Source organism: Leguminivora glycinivorella, chromosome 19 (assembly GCF_023078275.1).
Source record: "Leguminivora glycinivorella isolate SPB_JAAS2020 chromosome 19, LegGlyc_1.1, whole genome shotgun sequence".
NCBI lineage: Eukaryota > Metazoa > Arthropoda > Insecta > Lepidoptera > Tortricidae > Leguminivora > Leguminivora glycinivorella.
In genome coordinates this window covers 16,136,433-16,161,271 of record NC_062989.1, presented here as the reverse complement: position 1 = coordinate 16,161,271, position 24,839 = coordinate 16,136,433, and the positions used below count along the sequence as shown (strand labels likewise).

The 24,839-nt window shown below is 41.7% G+C and overlaps 1 protein-coding gene across 1 annotated transcript in view; it reads right to left on the bottom strand.

Annotated features, from left to right (window-relative positions):
• Positions 1–6,224: 6,224 nt before the first annotated feature.
• The window catches only part of LOC125236455 (cholesterol transporter ABCA5-like), a 72,315-nt gene continuing 53,700 nt past the window's right edge, over positions 6,225–24,839 (bottom strand). The window contains 24 exon segments of the mRNA XM_048143266.1: positions 6,225–6,593; positions 7,017–7,095; positions 7,341–7,428; positions 7,513–7,604; positions 8,103–8,310; positions 8,665–8,825; positions 9,177–9,383; positions 10,198–10,347; positions 10,759–10,927; positions 11,371–11,458; positions 12,233–12,334; positions 12,337–12,451; positions 12,915–13,031; positions 13,541–13,727; positions 14,058–14,220; positions 14,710–14,898; positions 15,613–15,769; positions 16,359–16,454; positions 19,845–20,017; positions 21,173–21,349; positions 21,673–21,748; positions 21,906–22,073; positions 23,130–23,279; positions 23,982–24,096. Of these exon segments, the coding sequence (XP_047999223.1) occupies positions 6,463–6,593; positions 7,017–7,095; positions 7,341–7,428; positions 7,513–7,604; positions 8,103–8,310; positions 8,665–8,825; positions 9,177–9,383; positions 10,198–10,347; positions 10,759–10,927; positions 11,371–11,458; positions 12,233–12,334; positions 12,337–12,451; positions 12,915–13,031; positions 13,541–13,727; positions 14,058–14,220; positions 14,710–14,898; positions 15,613–15,769; positions 16,359–16,454; positions 19,845–20,017; positions 21,173–21,349; positions 21,673–21,748; positions 21,906–22,073; positions 23,130–23,279; positions 23,982–24,096 (3,358 nt within the window). The 3' untranslated portion in view covers positions 6,225–6,462.

Sequence of the window (24,839 nt, the reverse complement as noted above, 5' to 3'; positions counted from 1 at the left end):
CATTCAGCGCGCTGATAGCGAAGCGGAATGCGCTTTATGTGTGGCGGAGGCTTAATACGTACCGTTGTACGGCGTAATGCAGGGCTCTCGCAGACGAAGAGGTACGATGACGGGCGAAGCAGAAGAAGGCGAGGTCACCGAAGGTCACTTACTTGGCTCCCAGGGGGTGCATACTGACCTCGTACGACAGTCTGTTGGAGTCAGCAGTTACTGTCGTAGTTACTCGTAACAGAAGAGATGTAGTCCTGCCATCGTACAGCATAACATAACATACAACTGAACTGTGCATAGCATATAGTGCTATGCGAACCTTAAGCCGGCTGCATGTCACTTCAGTCGCCAGCGCCACCGCCTGTTGAAGATTATTCTCCATCGGAAGAGCTTTACTTCGTACAATGTTCCGATTATTGAAGGTCTTATCGGGCTGCAGATGCAAGCAAAACAGGGGCGATTGGCCTACAGCTATCGGCAGCTGTACGAGGTAATGCTGGAAACTGCAGCGGTGCAACCTTCCTCTGTAGACCACGAAAGTTGTGAAATTTATGAAATCAGGTTCTACGATCGAATCAAGCACTATATTAATTGAGTATAGTCGAGCCAGATGATAACTACTGAAGTACTCCTGAGTTCCTGGCCCCTTTCGCTTTGAGCTGGAATCTGAAGTTCACTAAGGCGAAGCAGGTTTATTTTTCCCAATTTGTTTATTAGAGGCTCGGCGAATAAGTTAATCTCTCGAATGGACAGGGGGCGCCACAAGCCTCCGGGAAATCGTCGTGTACTTGGAACCCCCGCGGCCAGATTGCCGATCGGTTTTGGTGTCCGCCCGGTAAACAGACGCACGCTCAGGATGCAGGACGCTGGCTCGAATTCAGATCTGGACATTCTGAAAGGGATTTTTTTTTTAATTCCGCAAACCTTTACGATGTCTTTGACCTACACAATGAGCGATGTACAGGAATCACAGGGTCTTCTCGCGAGGCGCCTCTCCGATTAGATAGCTCGCGAACATCGTCAGGACACCCTCGCAGCAGTGCGGCTCCTCGTCCGGTTATTGACGTCTTACCTCGTTCAACTATGGGTCTCCAAACCACGTTAGGACGTAGCATCTTAAGAATTTATCTGTTCTCACTTCGGCGACGGAGGAGTCCTTGGTCAAAATAGAGTGTAAATACAGTCGTACTTCACGGGAACTGGAAAGAGAAGAGTGGATACCATAGTGTACGGGATGTCAGCTGATAGCGGCGCCCGGCGTCACATTGGAGGGTAGTATCAGCCTGGTCAGCAACAGAGTCTGCAACGATACCGTAGCAGACGGAGCCTGGATAGTCGTGGTCGTGGCACCATTGTAGGGGAAGACAGTGTTCGCGGTGAGCGTGACATCTTAGGCGCGACGGGCGTTATCAGCGTGGCGGCTAGCAGCACCAAGGGCCCACATCAGCAATCTTACCAGCTTGTCACTGCAGCAGACGCTGTTATGTTCGGCGGTGAGATTGAGACGGCCGTCGTCAGCTCGAAAGGCGTCTCGATGCCCTGTCGCGTCGCGCAGTATCGTGCTCGGTGGCCCTCTCGAGGTCGCCGCCGTCAGCGCGGGAGGCACCGGCGCCAGCGTGGCAGTCAGCTACATCGGTGAACAGCATCAACAGAGTTCGCGGCGTCGTCACGGCAAACGCGGCAGGAAAATTAGCGACGCCTTCGCGGCAGCCGCAGTATTGCGCTCGGTGGCGCGATGAAGGTCGCCGCGTCTGCAATCTTACCTCGTGCGATCGAGGCGACATCAAGGCGCCAGCATGAGCGTGTCGGCCGACGACACCGGTGGAAAACTTCAAGTAGCTTGCGGCGTTGTCACGGCAGACGCAGCAGAAGGATTGCGACGCCTGTGCAGCGGTTAACAGTATTACGCTCCGCATCACCACTGAGGCGCCAGCATAAGCGTGGCGGCCAGCAATACTGGTGGACAGCTTCGGCAGGGTCGCGTCTCGCGTCGTTGTCACGGCATATGAACGCTCTACATCACCATCGAGGCGCCAGCATAAGCGTGGCGGCCAGCGATATTGGTGGACAGCTTCAGCAGGCTCGCGGCGTTGTCAAGGCAGACGCACGCTCTGCATCACCATCGAGGCGCCAGCATAAGCGTGGCGGCCAGCGATACTGGTGGACAGCTTCAGCAGGATCGCGGCGTTGTCACGGCAGACGAACGCTCTGCATCGTCACCATCGAGGCGCCAGCATAAGCGTGGCGGCCAGCGATACTGGTGGACAGCTTCAGCAGGATCGCGGCGTTGTCACGGCAGACGAACGCTCTGCATCACCATCGAGGCGCCAGCATAAGCGTGGCGGCCAGTGATACTGGTGGACAGCTTCAGCAGGATCGCGGCGTTGTCACGGCAGACGAACGCTCTGCATCACCATCGAGGCACCAGCATAAGCGTGGCGGCCAGCGATACTGGTGGACAGCTTCAGCAGGATCGCGGCGTTGTCACGGCAGACGAACGCTCTGCATCACCATCGAGGCGCCAGCATAAGCGTGGCGGCCAGCGATATTGGTGGACAGCTTCAGCAGGATCGCGGCGTTGTCACGGCAGACGAACGCTCTGCATCACCATCGAGGCGCCAGCATAAGCGTGGCGGCCAGCGATACTGGTGGACAGCTTCAGCAGGATCGCGGCGTTGTCACGGCAGACGAACGCTCTGCATCACCATCGAGGCGCCAGCATAAGCGTGGCGGCCAGCGATACTGGTGGACAGCTTCAGCAGGCTCGCGGCGTTGTGGCGGGGGCAGAAGGTGGCCGCGCTGGTAGCCTGCGTATTGACGACTGATCACTAACGGCACGGCGCTCGCGTCGGGGCAGCAGCAGACATACTTACAGCGTCGCACGCAACGCCTATGCGGCGGCCACAACGTTGTTCGGCGGCACCGCAGAGATGGCCATCGTTAACGAGGAGGCAACTTCTACGCAACCTCGGCGGCGCCGACGCGGCGGACAACACTGCCGCGGTCAGCGGCGCTATCGCAGCGCTACAGTAAGTTTCGGCGCCGACACGTGGCTTGGGGCCTCCGCACCGAATCGGAAACCGAACATATTCTTTCTAAAATAATATGAATCTGCTCACCCATTCGTCGGAGAAATTCAAACCTCCTTGAAGCGCGGTATTCCTCCACCGCGCCCGCCGCCGCCGCCGCCGCAGCCCGCAGGTCGCGCAGCACGCGGTCGCGAAGCACGTGGTCCCCGGAGCACGTGGTCCCCGGCGGAGCAACTTACCTACGTTACCGCTTATATTCTCGCGCGAAACTTTTAATACGCGGATAACACTTCCTACTTTAGTCTCGGAAATGCGAATAGTTTAAAAAGAAAACTGATTAACGGTAACGATTTTTGCAGCATGGAACTTTCTTACAAAAAAGTGGGTAGAATCATAAAGCACCGCTCGTTCATTTCTATAGTGAGAACCCCGAAAGACGAATAATGATCGCTAGCGAGGCATAATATATCTCATTATTCAAGACGAACGAGCGCAAATTAAAAGGGAAGAAAGAATTGACGGATGAAATTGAAAAATTTCATAATTCCGAAACGTTATAAGCCACTTTTTAAATAAAAACACGAATAACTCTGGTTTGACCAAAAATAACAAGGAAATAGAAACTAAAAGATTAATTTCGAGACACCATGCTGTAAAAATGTTCGAACGGAATACGCGACAACCGGTCACTTCGGCGTTCGACGAAACAATGAGGGTAGCTGGTGGCGAGTCGGGGCGCGGGGGCCTTGTGTTGCAGGTGGGGAAAAACGGGACTACCAACATCGCGGCGGTGAGACGCTAATATCTAATATTTAATGAAATTCTATTCTCTTTATATTTATACTTGAATGCGCACTTAAGGAGTATGGAATCATGATTACAGTTTATGTTCAAAAGATCTCATGAATTGAAAGCTTTGATTTCTTACTAATGGGTAAAAAAAAATTACTGTTTTTGCAAAAAAATTTAGACATTAATAGGGGCATGTGGCAACTAATTACTGCGTCACTTTTATATGAGAACAATAAGTGTTGCTATGATAAATTTTGTTTGTGAACCACCACACATCAGCATTCCAGACGTTCAGCTGCCGCGAGTGGAGAATTCAATAGAGTCAGTATGCTTCACGCCTGAGAATGTGGCAAAAGCGTTAGTAACATTCAGTGACTCTACATCAATGGGCCCAGATAGTTTGCCCTCAATTTTTCTTAAAAAGTGCAGGAGCGTGCTTGTTGATGAGCTGACTCTTATAATGAATTTATCCCTCAAGAATGGAAAACTACCGCGAGACTGGAAGGAAGCCCATGTAACTCCTATTTACAAGAAAGGTGATAAGTTTGTTGCTGCTAACTACCGTCCTATCAGCCTCACAAGCATAGTCTGCAAAACCATGGAGAAAATTATAGTCACTGAGTTGAGGAATTTTATCAATAAGGAGAATGTAATAATCGATGAGCAGCATGGCTTCGTACCCAAGAGATCTACCGTAACGAATCTTCTTCTATGCCTTGATAAGTGGACACGTGACTGGGACAATCGTCAGCCTACGGACGTTATATACTTAGACTACGAGAAGGCATTCGACCGTGTACCTATTAGAAGGCTTATTGCTAAATTGGAGCACTTTGGGATTCGTGGTCAACTCCTTGAATGGATATCGGACTTTTTATCTCACAGGATATTTAAAGTAAGAGTAGGAGAAACTTTATCTAGTGCTCACAATGTCTATAGTGGTGTCCCGCAGGGCTCAGTGCTCGGACCAATTCTGTTCGGCATATTTATAACAGACCTAAAGAGTGTAGTGCAATCAGAACTATCAATATTTGCTGACGATACCAAAGTTATGGGTAATCCACTTATAACTAATAACATTATCCAAAGTGACTTAGACCGCATAGTCCAGTGGACTAAAGACTGGCTCATATCGCTAAATCCTGACAAATGCACAGTTCTTCACATTGGGAAAACCAACCCGAAACTAGGTTACAACATTGATTCTGTTCCCCTGCAAGCTGTTACCAGTCAAAGAGACCTGGGCATCACTGTTTCGCATGACCTGAAATGGGGCACGCATATCACCAATATAACGAAGAAAGCAAATTCTATGCTGTATATGATTCGAAAGGCATTCCATGTGATCACTAAGGATCTTTTTGTTGGGATTTACAAGACATACCTACGTCCTTTGCTTGAATACGCTTTTCAGGTATGGTCCCCCTACTTCAAAAAGGATATTACACTATTAGAAAAAGTCCAGAGAAGAGCTACTAAAATGGTCGCTTCACTGAAAGATAAGCCATACAACGAACGGCTTCAGGAATTAGGTCTTACATCATTGGAGGATAGAAGAAAGCGTGGTGATCTCATTGAGACTTACAAAATCTTGTCTGGACACTACAATGTGAATAATATGAAAGACCTATATATACTAAGCCAGAACTCAAAACTAAGAGGGCATTCTAAAAAGCTTATCAAACCTCCATGTGCTAGCAACCCTAAGAAACACTTCCTGCCGAATCGCATAGTCAATATGTGGAACTCTCTACCAGAAACTGTTATTAGCGCGCCGTCAGTGAACTGTTTCAAAAATAGACTGGACAATTATATTAGAACTTTGAAGAGTGCAAAATAAACACAAGTGCAGTGATATACACGCATCAGCTCGAAGAGCTGCTAGTGTATCAAATAAATAATAATAAATAATAATAATAATAAATAAAAATTATTTCTAGCTATGAGCTATCGGCTATAAAAACGAACAAAAGATAATCACTCCCGCGTAAATAAAAGAGATACGGCGATGTTTATAGTTACTCGCCCAGCGGTGAGCTATCAATATCGCCGTGTCTCTTTTATTTGCACGGGAGTGCTTATCTTTTGTTCGTTTTCTCTCGGTGGGACCCAGTGCCTTATACATAAAAAAACATCCATAGTTTACAGGATCTGGCGTATATTCTGCCCAGAATAATGCAAGTCTTTAGCCCCTGCAAAAATCAACCCTTGGACAATATCTCTCGCAGTATTTTCTAAATTAAGCTCAGCCAAAGGAAATTCATTTGTAACAGAGCTTAAAGAAACTTTCGTAGGATCCAGCATTTGACGATTGAGGTATAGTTAAATATTTTAAAGAAAAAAATTGCTACCCACTTTTCTTTTAGTGGTTGCTGACAGTAATAATACTTCCAATTTGTAGGTAGAGGTTAATAATGTTCATAACTATTCCGAATTTCATATCGATAGCATGAGTAGTACTCGAGATATTCATTAGTAATGTGACAGACAGACACACGGACAGAGCGGTACCATAAGGGTTCCTTTTGTACCTTTTTGGTACGGAACCCTAAAAAACTGAACAAGAACAAAAATGTGACGCGCAGAATGTTCTGACTATTTGTGTCTTGCAACTCTCGCAAGCCATCTTTAATATTAGGTAGTTCATATCCTACCTTTGGTGTGTCTGGTGTCGCATTGGCGTGCCCGCCACCAGCGGCGTGTGTATGCTGACGTCCACGGTTTCCGCCTCCGCCTCCGCTTCCGCTCCTTCGGGGCACATTGACCCTGTTCGCGAGTTCCCTATAAATACATATAACAGTAACTTAAGAACTACGTCAAGTCTCCCGTTGACCACGAATGCTGTAAAGTGTCCGAACGTTGGGATGAACTGTAAATTCATTATACGCGATATAATCCGTTTCCACAGTTTTATTTTACGTCAAGGCGTTCGTTATATTGATCTCTCATTTGGTTTTGTATTTACACGTGTTTCTTTCAAATCTTATTTATGTTTTGTCAATCCATTAAACATTTTTTTTTGGCTGATTAGGTAGGTACTTAATAGACATTCATACTTAAATATCACCTTTAGAATTAGTTTTTAACATTCTTAGAATAGTTGTAAACAATTTATGAGTCTAGTCTAGTCAGTCAAGAGAATTTGCTCAAAATAAATTTACCTACTTCAAATATATTCAATTGATCAAATGGTACATATATTACCTTCATCAGCTTCTCCTAAAGACGGTGAATTTTCCGTCGACCTCAGTGGGGAAGGCGATAAGGACTCTGACTCTAGCACCTAGAACAAAAAATAATCATAATTTAGCATATTATAAAAAAGCCCGAATTTGTTTCTTAAGTCTTGACTATAATAGCGTGGCTACTGTTAGCAAATTGTAAAATCTTACAGCTTAGCTTTTGGATAGTCGTCACACGCCAAGGTTTCTACTTTTTTCTAATTATTATTATTTTTTAATTATGATTATGATTATGATTCTTGTCATGTGAGAAATACATTTGTAATGTAAGAGTTTGAATAAATACCGATTTTTGATACGGCTGTCCAATTTTCATTTCTAACGTATAACCCGCTCCGTACAAATTCTTCAGATGTTGCGTTGAACCAATACACCTAAAATAAGGAAATAAATATAGAAATCGATTAAGTCAAGGAATTATAACAAATACATTCAAGATGAAGGTTCTTTTAACTTACCTAAGGCCACCTTTAACCATAATCCCAACTCTAGAACATAAAGCATCAGCCTCTTCCATGGAATGTGTTGTGAGAATAGCACCCTTTTTACCCTGCGAAAAAACCAAAGTATTATAAAATCAAACCAAAGTATTATAGTATCAGAGTGCCCAGGTCATAAGCGTAATAAGCGTAGTAAGCGTATTTAATTTGTTGGAGCTATGTGTCAATCACATTTATCAGGGCCATCATATTCCTAAGACCCTCTTCAATACAAGGACTCCCAGGTCTTACAGAGAATTTACCTTGAATAACAGGCGAAGACATTCAAACAAAGTTAAATTATGTGTTTTTATTCCCCTATTCTTCGGTGCAAATATTTCAGTTACTGAGATGGTGTTCCATAAGAACCGCTTGGACCTGGGGTCCATGCCTGTGCTAGGTTCGTCCAGCAGGACCACTCTGGGCCCCCCAACCATAGCAAAAGTAAAGGGGAGTTTCCTTCGGGTCCCGCCTGAGTATTATTCGATGCAGACCTTGAGACCTTGAGAGACCTTAAGAGACCTTGTTCTTATCTAGCGAGATTAATTGTATATAGTATATTTACAAACCTGGAAGCTGGCCAGGATGGTGTTCCATAAGAACCGCTTGGACCTGGGGTCCATGCCTGTACTAGGTTCGTCCAGCAGGACCACTCTGGGCCCCCCAACCATAGCTAAAGCGAAGGAGAGCTTCCTTCGCGTCCCCCCTGAGCATTCTTCGGCGTTTTTGTTCGCGTGATCCATTATTTGGAGACCGTTTAGGTATGCGTCTACTATCCTGAAAGGAGAGGTATTGAATTAGGTGTGATTTTTGTCCGTTTTGGACGAGTTTTAGAAGACATCGAATTGACTAGAATTTTTTTTAACTTATGATTCGCTTTGCAACACGAATAAGCAATGATAAAAAACTTCTGAGCATGAAACTTCTGATTGAAAATAGAGGGTTGAGGGCGGAAGGATAATCGTTTGGGAGCATCATTGATGTAAAACATATCATTACTAACTAGATAGTAGTTAAAAGAGGTTCTTTCTAAAGTCAATCGACAATTCAACGGTCTCTCAATTTTATTAGGTACATCAGCTCTTGAGTGGAAAGCAGGCGGATCCTCCAGTTATTTTTACTGCATCTTACTTGGGTGTGTCAGACTTGCTGACGCCTCTGATAGCTGCGTAGCATTCAATATGCTCGCGTATGGTGACGTTTTTCCACAGAGCGTCATGCTGCGGACAGTAACCGAGGACCTGAAAGGCTGATGCCGCATTGTCGCAGACGCTCTGGCCGCCCAGCATCACCTGCAATCAGACCAGGAGATTTAAAAACAAAGGCGTTATCTCTTTTGGAAATATAAAAACACAGGGAAACCAACCTTGTGACTTGATTTCTCAAAGCAGATTGCTTCAAGGATACATTACCACAGCACCAAGCTATACCTTGATCTAATCTCCTTGTCATACTTTAGAAAATTTTGAATCATTGCACTTATTGAGTCACAGGTCGGTCTGGTCTCAGCCGTAATAATCTTCATAGTGGTAGTCTTCCCTGCTCCCTTATGCCCCAGTAGACCTAACATCTCTCCCCTTCTACAACCCACTTGACGCACGTCACGCCCGCCTCCCTTTAACCTCCTCTCAGTGGGTACTTACCGAGCCACATGTCGGTCTTGTCTCAGCCGTAATGATCTTCATAGTGGTAGTTTTTCCAGCCCCATTATGTCCCAGTAGACCGAACACCTCCCCCCCTTCTACAGCGAGGCTGAGGCGCGCCACGCCCGCCTTGCGCGCCGGCACGTCGCTCGGGCCGCAGCAGGAGGCCTCGCCCGTGCCGCGGACTTTGAACTCTTTGCGGAGATTCTGGAAAAAATCGACACACATTCAGTGGTATGGTTTTTCTTCACAGCAGTTTTCTTTCACAATTCAAGTGCAATTAGGTCCTGATAAAAAGATTTTTTGGTGCACATGAGGTTTTTGTGTAACAAATCTAAATGACATATCATATGTAATATAATCAATGAATGCATCTTTCAATTAAATATTCGAAATTATAATTAGAATGAAATTGTATTAATCTTAATTTAATTGCTGTTAAATAATTTTATTGATGAACGTGTAATATTTATAATATTATTAATAAAATGTCTATGTCTATGTCTATGTCAATAGCCCTCCCCATTATTATGAAGATGTCGGTGTCATATTCACCAAACTGTGTGTGAATTACAATACTCTTCTCTGTGACAAAATGTATAGCTATCCAACTGATGTGTCGTTTTAAATGCGATTACTTATAAAAGAAATGTTTCTTAGATCCTATATTTTACTACAAAATGGTGATCTTACAATTAATGATTTTTGTAAAAATAGATAAATGTACTTTCATGTGCATACCACCAGTGAGGTTGCTACTTCTGTAAGATGGCGGCGACCCTTCGCCGCTCCCGTCTCACGTTCTCATCTCCCGCCCCCCCTCATTGAGTAACAGTTGGCTTTAAAAGTAAAATTTTAAACTTATTTCACTGTCCATAATGGGGGATCCATTACTGGAGAACTGCCGTCCATAATTGGAGAAAAAACACCTAGCTTTCTTCTTAAAGGTGTTGTGTTACTATACCCCTCATGATTATATAGGTGTCGGTGGTAAGTCCTCCCCCTGCCGTTGTGTACTTACATGCACCACCAGTGCCGGCGCCGCTTTGCCCTTGTTCTGCAAAATGGCGGCGACCCTCCGCCGCTCTCGTCTCACGTCTTCATCTTCCCCTGCTTCGCCTCCTGCTTCTATTTCAGGGTCGGGAGGCTCTTGGGGTTCACTGGCTCTTTTCTGTAATAACAGTTTGTTGGTTGAAAATCAGATCTACATATTAAAATCATACGTCCGAATTATTTGGCCACATAATTATGTAAACTAATTTTGGTATCAAGCAGAAATTTCCGCATACGACTTTATATTGATTACGATTTTATTAATAAACGTCAACGACTTAGGTATTATTTATTCGGTCACATACTTTGAAATTCTATTGTTGTTACGCCCGAATTTACTTTAATATGTTGTATGCACTTTTGCACGTCTTATTATTTTGACTTATTCTTAAAAAAACTGATGTCATGTACCTTAGAAATAAACCAGTTCAAAAGATTACTGGTATTCGTTGTGTCAACCGGAAAGTAACTTTGTAGACTTTAAAGCTAAATCGTATCTTGCGTTTTATTTTTATTTCTTCTTAAGTACCTTGCAGAGCCGTCCTCCAGACTTGAGTCTGTCAGCTGCCAGTAACGCAGCCCCGCAGACTGGCACGTGAAAGATCATGGCCACGATGAGAACCCACACCTCAGCCGTGAAGTAGCTCCATAGAGCTGGTGTGGTGCAGAGGCCGCGAAGGTTGCATGTCACGTACACCCTGGAAGAATAGGGATACACATACATACATAAACTTACGCCTGTATTCCCAAAAAGGACAGACAGAGCACATGAAACTGATTATGTTTCAGCGCCACTTAGCAAATTAAGGGGTTAAAAGAAAAAGTAATTGTGATATTTCAGTGACAGGTTGCCAGTTCATTGCATTATACCACAATTTAATCCATAGTTTTTGTGTGTTTAAAATAAATAAAATAGTTATCAATAAATACGTCGATCTCATAAGTCCCATAATACCATATACTATTGTTTTGAGTAAACTTTGAACCTATGGTCATGATTTGTTCCTATAAATCGAAAGTAAATTCAGGGTTCGAATCGATGAAGTCCTTCTTTATGTTGGAGGCCAAGACTCCCAAGAGGAGAAAAATTCTGATTCATCGCGCAAACTAAAACATAGAATCAGAATTCGGTTTGTCTTACCTATCAACGTAGTAAATGATGGCGTACGGTATGTACAACACGTTCACGAAACTGAATATGAAGTGCAGCCAAAACGCCACATCGTTGCCTGAAACAATAAAAAAATGTGTATTTCACAGTCACAACTAGGCAACTATACAACTAGGGAACAAATCAAATTATCTATTATTTATATATATTTCAATTTATAATTTTATTCAGTCACAATTAGAAGTAGAAATTTAAGTGACAACATACATCCATCCAGTCGGCATCCAGCCATTAAAATTTGAAAGGAACCATGATTGTGCGGAAGGATAATTATGTGAAAGAAGGAGGTGAGACGACCCAAGATAGAAGAGAAAGGAACAGAAAGACAAGTGGTACCGACCCCTCATAATGTGGGATCATCATCACAGGCCTCTGCGTCTATTGCAGACGATTTACGCATTGCTGTTTCGACAACGGGTTTGGTGACTGTGGAGGACGATTCAATGTGGGGTAAGTGTAGGAGAATTTTTTTAATGTATTTTTGTATTCTGACCTCTAGTGCACATGTGGCCTAGCGGTAAGACCGTGCGATTTTCGATCCGGATGTCGCAAGTTCGAACTTCAGCTCGTACCAAGGAGTTTTTCGGAACTTATATGCGAAATGTCATTTGATATTTGCCAGTCACTTTTCGGTGAAGGAAAACATCGTGAGGAACGGACTAATCCCAATAAGGCCTAGTTACCCTTCGGGTTGGAAGGTCAGATGGCAGTCGCTTTCGTAAAACTAGCGCGTACGTCAAATCTTGGGATTAGTTGTCAAAGCGGACTCCAGGCTCTCATGAGCCGTGGCAAATGCCGGGATAAAGCAAGGAGGATGATGATGTATACTGACCTCTAGTGAACTTCTCAACAACGGCAACCAGCACAAACGGCACTACGCCGACCCAAGTAGTAATGTTGGGCATGATGCTCTGCGCGGAGTCCATCTTGTCAACACGTATGACAGGCACGTGTTGAACAAAATGGCGGACGGTGCGTACAGAGCTAGCAGGAAGGACAGCATGGTGATCGCTGAGCCGTTGGTTAGGCTTGGAATGTCGTTGAGGATCACCTGAAATAAGGAAGTTAATATGACCAATTAAAAAGTGAAACTATTTAGGCATTAGGCATTATTTCATAGTCATCATGACGCTAGTTCCCGATGCATAGTTTCCGAGATATGAGGGAAAACCTGAAAAACCTTCCTTTCCCCCGGCTCACGGAGCACGGCCGGAAACTTTTGATTATGGTCAACTCTTAACTAGTTCAGCAACAATACCTAGAGGTGCTTAATTCTTTAATCCCTTTTTTGATAATTCTTTTATTGTCCTATTGGGCCACGGCAAAGTATTTTTAGCAAGTTGTTGTACTAACCTAACCTAAACGTAGTCAAATTAACACACAAACATTGCCGCTGTTGTAAATACATTAATAAATTCTCTTAAACAAACACTTTCATTGTATCTACTAAGAACGATCCAAGATCTTTTATCTCTGTTGTTTGAGCAACAAAAAAATAAATTATATTAACTTACCAAAAGCAGAACGCCGATGCTCGTAACAATCATAATGAAGATCAGGATAGTAAAGTACGTGAGAAAGTACATGCTCATCGACAGTCCGTTCACGCGCAATTGATTCTTGGCTTTAATCTGAAAATTGAAGCACGTCATGAAATTTAGTCAATCTAGTAAACCATTTAGATTTTTATCGATCTCCCGATATTTCGACGCAGTTACAGTATGCATCATGATCACGGTCTACATCCCCGTCAATATAAGTCTAATAAAAATAACCGTGAATCATTCAAAACTCTAAATCTAGTAAACGTCTCGATGTATAAAGCTTAGCTTCAAAGCTCCAGACTGGACGATGTGAAACGTAACCACTATTTACGATTTTCGTTATAGTGATAATGAATTAGTAATCTCTTCTGCTAAAACAATTTTATTTTGATATTTTTTCTGTAATTTCATACAAACAGTTGTTAGAATAAAACATATTTGTTTTTATTTAGCGAATTACTCATTACACATCACGGCTTTATTTTGTGACAAGTTTTTTGCGAGTCGTCTTTGACGCTTCCTATACTCCGTATTATTGTTTAACCAATTTGTAATGATATTTTTACCATATGGAAATTACACTATGTCCAACCCACCTCTCTATCATATACAATGTCCACAGCCAGCGTGACAGGCACCAGCGCGAATATCATTCCCATGAAGATGGCGCAGACCAAGTTTCCCAGGTTGAACTCTTCTGGCTGTTCTGTTTGTTGGAATGGGTGGGCGAACACTTCGATTGGTCTGAAGTTTTCAGGCTGGCCGGAAGTGTGCATTAGGATTCTGGAAGATTAATTATAAAAACATAGATGACCAGTCTGACCAAGTGATAGTGGCGAATTCAATGATCCTGTGTTCGAATCCCGGTAAGGGCGTCTGTTCTTAGGTTTACTGAGCACAGTGAGCACCTATATATGAGCTGTGCTTAGTTTAGAGCTAGGTCGATCTGTGTAAACAGGCGTATGAGGTGTACCCCAAATTTATTATTTAATGGTCTGTTCCGACCTAAACTAACCGCATTTGTAAGTTGCGCTCCAAAAATCGCAGTTCATTCACGTTTATTCCAGCATTAGGATATTTTAACAGTCAGCCATGAATTAAAAGTAAACTTACCGAAATATACTATTGTCCAGCAGATTGATAATGATCGGCAGGCCGTGTGTGAGGGTGGTGTTGTAGTAGGCCGTAATTTTCCCGTACGGGATCACGCTGTCTCGCACGCTGAAGGCTCCCAGGTTTTCCATTTTTAGCAAGCTTGAGAAGTTACCATCGTAACCTGGAAACATAAGCGGGGAAAATAATAAATTCTAAGTCGGTTAACAGAGTAGTATAGTTTAACTATAAGCCGTTAGAGGGCAGTGAAATATTATCTATCAATCTAAATTCCACGGTAAATGATGATGATGGTGTCCTCCCAGACGTTTCCGTCGACGGCGACATCCTGACAATTTACTAATATATTATTTTTATTTATTGAACTGACAATTTATGAAACTAAATCGTTACGTGCATGAGCACGATCGTGACTTGCAAATCCGAATTTGGTCTTGAAAGTCTGGCAGCACGGAGCACAGTAGTCAGGTCAGCTCGACCAGAAGAGTTGTAAGAGTATACTATAAGGTGTGCATCAAGATTCAAGATGGAGTCAGTAACAGTAGTAGGCCAAACGATAGATGTGTGTTGCTTTGATTTGAATGACTGTGTGTAGACGTGTGATGTAAGAATGCGATAGCACATTACGAAAGAAAAGCAGCTGTTTTTTTACCTCCGATTGGTGAAGCTCCTAAAACTTCTAAAGAACTCCTCAAATCCAGAAGGTCTCTAGTGTTATTTTGCTCGCTGAATAAAGCGATTGGAGTCTTGTTTTGATATGCATAAGGATCCAATTTCAATGGCTGCATCCTGAAGAATACTATCTGCTTCGACTTGATGTAGAGACCAAGAGCGCATGATACTGCAAAAGGAAACAATCGTTTAAATGTAACACAATACGAACTTTCCATTTAAAAAACCACACGACACTGTTTAATCCGTACATTTAAAAACATTATTTTGACATCTTCGAATAAACCGTTTTGAGAATTTGGGTGATGTTATAGACAGCAATATTCATTATTTTAATGAACATAGATACATACGTTAGGATCTGACATGACAGGACTTTTGATCCTTTATCAGGATTCGGTGCAAAATGACTTGATCAGGTCGCAACTTGCGACCCTCAGTCGTGAGAAACGAAGGAGAACGAACAAGACTTACAATGACAAGAGCACTTACTAATAGGCATGACATATAGCTTGTACGGGTCCCGGATCATCCGAACAGTCCAAGGTCCGCCAGCAGGATGGCTTGGTTTTCAGATTACGAGTATCTCTCGTATTTACTCATGTAAGGTGCAATACGTACATACATAAGAAAAAGCACTTAACTGGCATCAATATCATGATGTACCTTTGCAAGGATCTACTAACGCGTAGATATTTCGACCACAGGAGGAGATGCTCTTCAGATTTTTCCATCATTTAAAATTCAATATTTACATAACGTTGCTTCCAGCAGTTCCAGCGGATTCTCTGGGAGTTTTGGTCCAAAACTACTTTATCTAGTCGCGACCTCCAGTCACGAGACACCAAGGAAGAAGAAGACTTACATAAAAAAGAGCACTTACTGATAGGCATGAAGATCATGACATACAGCTTGTACGGGTCCCGGATCATCCGAACAGTCCGGATGTACACTAACGCGCAGAAGGTCCGCCAGCAAGATGGGTTAGTTTTTACCACGTCTCCCAACGTGTCCACTGAGATTGGGGCTTCTGGGGTCACCTGAGGCAAAATATAATATTGTATTGCAAACCTTTCCCCCCTTATTCATAAACGTACTCTGAAGTTATCAAGCCGATAAAGTTCATTTGTCCCTTTCCGACGTATTGGTGTGATAGAAAAGGACAATCGAACTTTATCGGCTTGATAACATTAGAGTACGATTATGAATAAGGGGGTTAAAATTTATTCAATTTAAAACTGGGGATCACGAGTTCAAGTTCAGACTAGACCTAGGCACTAATTTTCAAATTTATAAAACGGTTGGTTGCAGGACGTTTGTGCTTACTAAGCAAATAATCCATTGCACAAAATAATTAAGAATATGGCTTGTAAATAGAAATAGATTTTTTCCGGGACCAGTTATTTTATGGAGCGTAGTTATGGGCCAAGTATGGGTAAGGACGTGTGCCACCGAACAATATTGAAAATGTATTTAAAAATATTTTAAGCGGGTTACTCACGTGTTAAGTCGATATAACGTTCGACATGTATCCCGCTAAAATATTTTTAAATATGTTTTGAGTCTCACGGGAGTTTTATAGTTAAAATAACATTGAAAATGTTTAAATACGGATGATCATACCAGTACCTTGACATGTTCCACGCCGTGCGTGGTTGAGTGTAGCGCATGCGATGCCTGCGTTGGAAGGGACGTCGCCTTTTGGTTGTCCTTGTCGTTTAATTCCTGAAACATACATTTTGTATCATGTGTCATGTATTGTCCTTGGATACTAGCTAATCCAACAGGTGTCATGTGAGCTAACTCTGCTTGCATTGTATCATCTGTCATGTATTGTCCCTGGATACTAGCTAATCCAACAGGTGTCATGTGAGCTAACTCTGCTTGCATTGTATCGTGTCATGTATTGTCCCTGGATACTAGCTTATCCAACAGTTGTCATGTGAGCTAACTCTGCTTGCATTGTATCATGTGTCATGTATTGTCCTTGGATACTAGCTAATCCAAGAGTTGTCATGTGAGCTAACTCTGCTTGCATTGTATCATGTGTTATGTATTGTTCCTGGATACTAGCTAATCCAACAGGTGTCATGTGAGCTAACTCTGCTTGCATGTATCATGTGTCATGTATTGGATACTAGCTAATCCAACAGGTGTCATGTGAGCTAACTCTGCTTGCATGTATCATGTGTCATGTATTGTCCTTGGATACTAGCTTATCCAAGAGTTGTCATGTGAACTAACTCTGCTTGCATTGTATCATGTGTCATGTATTGTCCCTGGATACTACATAATCCAACAGGTGTCATGTGAGCTAACTCTGCTTGCATAATGGATACTTGAAGAAAATAATTCATTAGGTCACTTATGGATTGTAGGTAGGATATGATAACATAGTTTAAATAAATGTGCTCATGGCACCATAGGATTCTCATTAATTGTTTTTCTTACCCTCTTTTTAAAACCCGAAAAATGGTCAGTGACTTTGTATATTTATTATTATCACCAGGGCCCGTAATTTTCATGCCGATGACATAAATTTGACGTCACGCTGCATATAGGATGATTCAAGGGTTTTATTTAATAATTAATCATTATTCATCAATCATTTTAATCATGACTTCAATACTACCCATATAACCATAATCGGTCGCCGTTCCTACGCAAATCCTCCTATTTTGTGTACACACAGGTCTTCGGGTCTCAATGCTTAGTCGCAGTACGGTCGACGTTTAGTCGCGGCGACCCAAATGGGGACGATTGGTAACAGGCACAAATGGTCACAGAAGTGACAGAAGTGTGCACTACGCGTGCACACATTGTTACCGTTTGGCGACTACTTTCCCAAAATCATTCGTTCATTTCATTCTTTTCAAAGGGCGACTGTCAGAGACGTCAAATTAAAAAAGAAATAAAATCATTTGACATTAAAATGTAATGGCGTAAGAATTTGTTAAAGATAAAATATATTGTTTGCATTTGTAATATAATGGGGGCTAATTACCATGGCCAATTAAATTGCTCGAGTGATTTCATAAAATAAGTCTAAATTTATCAACGCGCCATCAATTTACCTCAGTTTAACCAGTAATAATATTATTGACTACTCGGTGTTTGCGTGTTATGTATATTGATTGGTGAAGTTTTAGTGCTCCGGTGCATAAACTATACTGAAATAATAAAAATAATGCCTAGAAAACCAATAAAGTTGTTAAAATATGGATTAAGACGGTAATATTCCATGTAAAAAACAGTCGCCAAACGGTCACCAAACGGCCGACAAACGGTCGCAAAATGGTCGCAGCGTACACGCGTGACCGAAAGCAGTGAATATTTATTATATTTTCAAAATGGCTTCTTGTATTCATTTTTTCCAGGTATCCTCAAACTTTATAAACAATTAAATATGCCGTCGTACTCAGTTGCCCTCACTAAAGAAGATTAAAAAAAAATTGTAACGTGCGTATCGAGCTGCTGAGTTGTAAAGGATCGGGGATCATATTATTATGGTCTTCTATAGAGCAACTAGTATTTTGCGGCATTTCACAATTGACACTTGTTGAAGTAGTCGTCATTAATATTACTATCAACATTAATTTCAGCGATCTGTACTTCTTTTGTCAAGATTTTTGTATAGATAACTGTCTACAAATTTGTAATGTTAAAGAGACAAATAAAACGTAGTAGAGTAAATAATGTGTTTTTTTGTAACCCAAACAAAATACTTGTAGATACGAGTGCGGAAAAGAGGAAAATCGATACGAGTAGCGATAAATTAATACACGAACGTGTGTTTTAAATCGACACGAGTTGTGAATGTCCTTTTCGCACGTGTATCGTACGACGATTTTCAGTACCTAAATCTAAGCTAAGAGTTTCGACCAGACAAGAAATGAATCATTGCTTGATTTGCTCGCACTACTGCGTTAAAAAAAGCAGCATCTGTACTGAAAAAAACTATCATTGCGCAACAGAAATTCTATTAATATCACAGTAAATACTCTATTTCATTTGATTCCTACTTTTACTGTGTAAAGCAACACTACACTTCATTTTTATCAATAAGAATTAAAAATTATATATTTAATACATTAAGTAACTATAAAGTGCTTATCTATTTGTATTATCATTCTGCACTTTTCTTAACTTTCCCACATTTCTATAAAATGTCGAAGAGTGCTTAAATGGTCGTCGTCGTTTATTATTATTTAATTCACTCATATTTAAATGATTCAAAGCAACCAGTCCACAACTTCACAAGACAGTTTGAGAAACCTTCGTATTTCAGATTGTCATTTGCGGATACAGTGGTTTAGGAGCAGTTCGGTAATCAGACCTACACATGTGTGTACAAATTCTGTCAATGTCACTGTCAGAAACCGTTCTGACAGTGACAATGACAGCCACAAATTCGTCCACATGTTGTTACCGTTATGTGTGCAAACGTCGACTAATAAAGTGTCGTTAAAAGTCATTCTGACAGTGACATTGACAGCCACAAATTCGTACACATTTTGTTACCGTAACGAGTGCACACGACGACTACATTTTGTTATTGTATCAATACGGTCGCATTGTTTGCACGACGTTACCACGCGTTATGTCACATTTGACAGTTAGTTACTGATTTGAAGATTTTGTGACTGAAATGGTTGTATGGGTAATCTATTCATACGTAAAATAATTAATACCTACTTGATACGTGAATAGTAAATTAAATTATTTGTTTATTTTTATACATACCTTTTATTAAATAGTTTTGTTACCATATTTCAATACTTAAATTATAAAAACAAAACAAAATTGTTTCCTTTTCGTTTCACGTATCAAGTAGGTATTAATTATTTCACATATGAGTAGCTCACTTTTGAAGTCATTTGTACATGATTAAATTGATTGATGAATATTGATTAATTATTACAATAAAATTATTTGAATCACCTATATGCAGCGTGACGTCAAATTGATGTCATCGGCATGAAAGTTACGGGCCCTGATTATCACAGTTTTTCTGTAATCTAGCAGTAACCGTTAGGCTTTTCTAGTTTATTTTAAATTTGATACTCTTTTGTTGACTATGTTCTCGTATTTATCTTTATGGCAGTTCCATCATACCTGGTAACTCAACGTCTTGCTCTGCAGCGACAAACTCCTCGAAAGGGCTCGAGCTCTGACCAGCTTCACTGACGACACCCCTTCGACTGCTTCAATCTCTTCGGCGTTCTCGCCTTCCAGACTTAGGAACACCTCTTCTAGAGTCGTCATGGATACACCATAACTTGTGACTCCTGGAAAATAGATAATGAGAAGTTATGGATTTACTGAAGGAATTGAGATTGGGAAAAATCCTCTGGATCACTAAACTCTGTCAAACAAGTCTGTCAGTAAATAAGAACAAAAAATATATATCTTTTCTCTATAAAGAAAAGGATGCATATAGTATCCTTTTATCTCTAGCACCTATTGCTGCGAATGTTTCGAAATTCGGAGGATGCACGCGACGGTTAAACTCCGCAGATAGCGATAATAACGTGAGAACAACCGTATTTTAATTAATTATTTGAATATGTCTCACGAAAGTTTAACGTACTGACAGACTTGTTTGACAGAGTATATTTTGATGCTCTGCTATCTGACCGAACAAACCACATTAATATTCTGCGAAACTTTTCCATATTATTATGGGCTTACATCATAAATTAAATATAAGAAGATCTTACCATCCCATACATTAAAATGCAACCGCCTAAGAACGCGCATACACTACACCACACATAGATGGCGCCACACACAAAATGTCTTGTAGCTTTCGATTATACTTTTAGATGGCGTTAAGTGTCACTTTTGACATAGATTTATGGCGAAAGTGACACTTCACGCCAATCTACAAATAATCGATGGCAACAAGGCATTTTTTGTGCGGTTCTTAGGCGGTCGCATTTTAATGTATGGGATGGTATGATGATCTTCATATATAACTATGCTTACATGGAACAGCGTCAGAATAATGTGAACTGAAGCAACCCAAAGGAACAGCTAAACGACGTAGACAAGAAGGATGATAGGCAACGCTCGCCCGTGCCTTCGAGCTTGTCAACTCAGGATACCTGTACACACCACTAGATAGTAGTTCTAAAATACACCACTAGACAGTCAGATCTAAAATACATCACTAAGTGGTACTGTTAACTTACCTAATCTGTTCGTCTTTCCCCGTATTTCCTGCTCAATAGCCAGGAATAGATGGGGAACAGATGTACAGCGTAATGTGGACATTGTGAAAGGATCTAAGATAGCTATCGACCGTGCCTTCCTGCTTTTCAACTCGAGACATCTGTTTGACACCGCTAGATGGCGTTGTTGAATAATTCTATAATATGACACTAGATGGTATTTGGTATTGTTAACCTACCCAATCTGTTAGTGTTTTCCCTAAAACTTACCTAATCTGTTAGTTTTTTCTCGTATTTCCTGCTCAATAGCCAGGAATAGAGGTGGGAACAGATGAACTGCGTAATGGGGAAGGATGTAGGACAGCTCTCGACCGTGTCTTCGAGCTTTTTCTGCCCGGGGCACGTGACCGCGGACCAGCCGCGTTATTTGGTGCTCCCGGCACGCTCCTGGATAACAACAAATTTATAAATATTTTGGTCGACTTACCAAACAAAATAACAAATTTCACCTTACTACGGAGCAGTAATGCGTAACGTGCACAAAGTTAGTCATAAATTTGACGTCAACTTTACATGTTTCTAGAACACACTATTTTAAAGATAAAAGAAAAAATGCGATAGGAGGCAAACGGGCCTGATGGTAAGCGTTCACTGCTGCCGATGGACACACGAAACACCAAAAGGGTTGGAGGTACGTTGCCGGCGTGTAAGTGGGTGTACGCTCTTTAATTAATATTGATGTTATATATGTGGTAATGAAAAATACTCACCATCTAATACTAGTGTAAGGTGGTATCCAATACCGAATTTATTCTTAAGGAATAATGATGTGCCAGCACATCTCACCTGCAACAAAATTATTTAAAACTCAGTCATTTTAATGACAATTGAAATACAATAGAGCAATCAAATATTAGAACATGTTTTACTGTATCAATCATGACTGATATCCACATAACGTTTAATTATAACATAATTTACCCCCGTTTGCCCCTCTACTCACCCTTCCTTTACTAATAACAGCCTTCCGATCTCCCAAAATGTCCGCCTCGTCCATAAAGTGTGTAGTCAGAAGGAGGACCTTCCCCTTTTTGGCGCGCTGCAGAATCCGCCATGTTTGTCTTCGAGACACGGGATCCACGCCGGCTGTTGGCTCGTCCAGGATTATTATCTGGGAATTATTGTGTTAAATGATTAATTTAATTTAATTTATTTATTCAATTCAGACATCAAATGGTCCAAGAAATGTGTTAGTTAAGTCGCTTATTATCTATGTTAGTAACAAAATTAAACAAGTAATATTTAATAATTAATAATTAAAAGTGTTATTAAGTAATCGTTTTTGAGTTAATCTTAAAAGCTTTTTTTAGAATAGAAACAGAAAATGGCATTCGAATACTATTCCGATCTCAATGAAATACATCGAATCGGCATTCTTGGTTGATAGGGGCTCCCTAAATTTGAAGTGCCATTAATATATATTAGATGTCATTAATATGGATACCATTAATATGGATGCCATTAATATGGATGCCATTAATATGGATACCATCAATATGGATGCCATTAATATGGATGCCATTAATATGGAGACTAGTATGGTGGCTGTAGCGGTTAGCCCCTAACTGTTAAACCAAGAATCTGTCCAGTTTTACTCCTAAATGTACTCACTGTACTGTAACAAGATGAAGAGGATAAAAACAAGAATGATGATGTAAAGGGGAAAATAAGTATAATTATTACCTTGAGATCTCCTATGCAAGCTATAGCAACACTGAGCTCCCTTTTTGTCCTCCAGAGAGATGTATAGAAAACACGTTAGCCTGGTCTGTAAGACGGACATCGCCCATTGCTTTGCCTTGATTTAGGCCATTATTAGAGGGGCAGCTACAGCACATCGAATTACCTTGGGATCCCCTATGCAAGCTATAGCGATGCTGAGCTTCCTCTTCTGTCCCCCAGAGAGATGTTTGGCCTGTGTGCGTAGCCGAATACACAAACGCTCACGAAACGCTCACGATAATATCTCTTTCATAGCTATCTATCTCTATCGCTCTTGCGTATTGGTGCGACAGAGCCAGACTACCTTTCTGCGGCGTTTCGATTTCGTTTCGCGTCGCAGAAATGCCATTCGGCTACGAGGCCTGGTCTGTAAGACCGACATCGCCCATCGCTTTGCCGAGTGATGGATTTAGATCATTGTGAGAGGGACATCAAATCGAATTACCTTGGGGTCTCCTATGCAAGCTATAGCGATGCTGAGCTTCCTCTTCTGTCCCCCAGACAGATGTTTGGAGAACACGTTAGCCTGGTCTGTCAAACCGACGTCACCCATAGCTTTGCTGATCTCTTCACTGTGACGCTTGCGTGGTATACCCTGGTAGAAAAAAAGGACATTAAAATAGATGTTCTCTACATTGGCACTGAGGACAAATTGTTGATCGAAACTGCACTTTTTCCATTAGGTTCTTCTAGTTACTTTAATCAATCTTTTTCTACAAAAATGTAACATTGTTAGTAGAATTTTATACTAAGTAGAACAAAAGAAGAGCACATCTTCCGAATAAGGGGCAAATGCTAAGAGAATCTATGTAGGTAGATAGCCTACATCAGTAACTACAGTAGTATGTAATTACCTACAGTAACTTGTCGTTGTCGATATTTTGAAACGCTGCGAAACATTGATAGCCAAAGCGCTACAAATAACAACCAGGTATAAAACTCCCGTGAGACTCAAACATATTTTAAGCGGGTTACTCACGTGTTAAGTCGATATAACGTTCGACATGTTTTGATCCATTTCCGAGGATCTTTCTCAAGAGTAGCGATCCCGTCTTAACATGTCGAGAGCGCGACGCATACTGCGGGCGCTTGCTCTGTGTGCGCGCCTGAGGGCGGGCAGACATGTAAAGGCAGGGTATCTTGAGAAAGATCCTCGGAAACGGATCGAAACATGTCGAACCTTACTTCGACTTCACACGTGAGTAACTCGCTTAAAATATTTTAAAATATCAACCAGGTAGTTCATTCGCTGCACTGGTCTGAGTCAGAGCTGTAGACAAAATTTGACGGAACTCACCTTGATAGCAGCGAAGAATTGGAGATGTTCCCGCACAGTCAGCAGATCAAACAGCACATCCTGCTGCGGACAGACGCCGATCATCTGCCGGATCTCGTGCATGTCATTGGGATCCCTGAAAATGTTGTCAAATGTTAAAATTGCTGAACACATGTAAAGAAGGAAAATATCCCAATTACTTGAAATCAGGATTCAGGAGTCAGGAGGACTCAGAAGTAGGCTTGTGTCGTTCACGAACTATGAACTGTTAGGAATAAAATCCCATCAATGACCGAAATGAACTGAATCTTTCCGTGCTCTGAGAATCGGTCTTTGTATCGAGCGCGAGCGGTTTGGATCGAGAACGAGTGTGTGACTGCGCCGACCGAGAGCGAGAGTTATTTAGCAGAGCAACAAAAAAAATCAAGTTTTCATATTAAACTTCGGTTACTTACAACCTTTCGGCCCGGAATGTTACTATCTGTGGACTATTCGTATCATTTTGACACTATTCGGTCCCATTCGTTCTGATCTTTCCGACCGCAGTGGTCGCTGGTCTGGCTGAACTAAATGAGCAAAAGACCTAAAAGAGCGAACTAGTTCGTGGGAGCGATTGAACGAGATCGGAGCGCTCCGATCAACGAACGAAACGGCACAAGCCTACTCAGAAGTCGGGATTGCCTCTTTTAACTTACAAAACTTTTCTCAAGTGCCAGAAATTTTTCTTTTAGGTTCGGGGAACAGTTCGAAGCGAATCTTCTTTTCTATTTAGTTACAAAATATGTGACGTCATCTGGGTAAAGGCACCTTATTGTCGATGGCGCTTACGGCGTTATGCGCGATGTTCGTATACAAATACGACACTGCGGGACGTAAGAG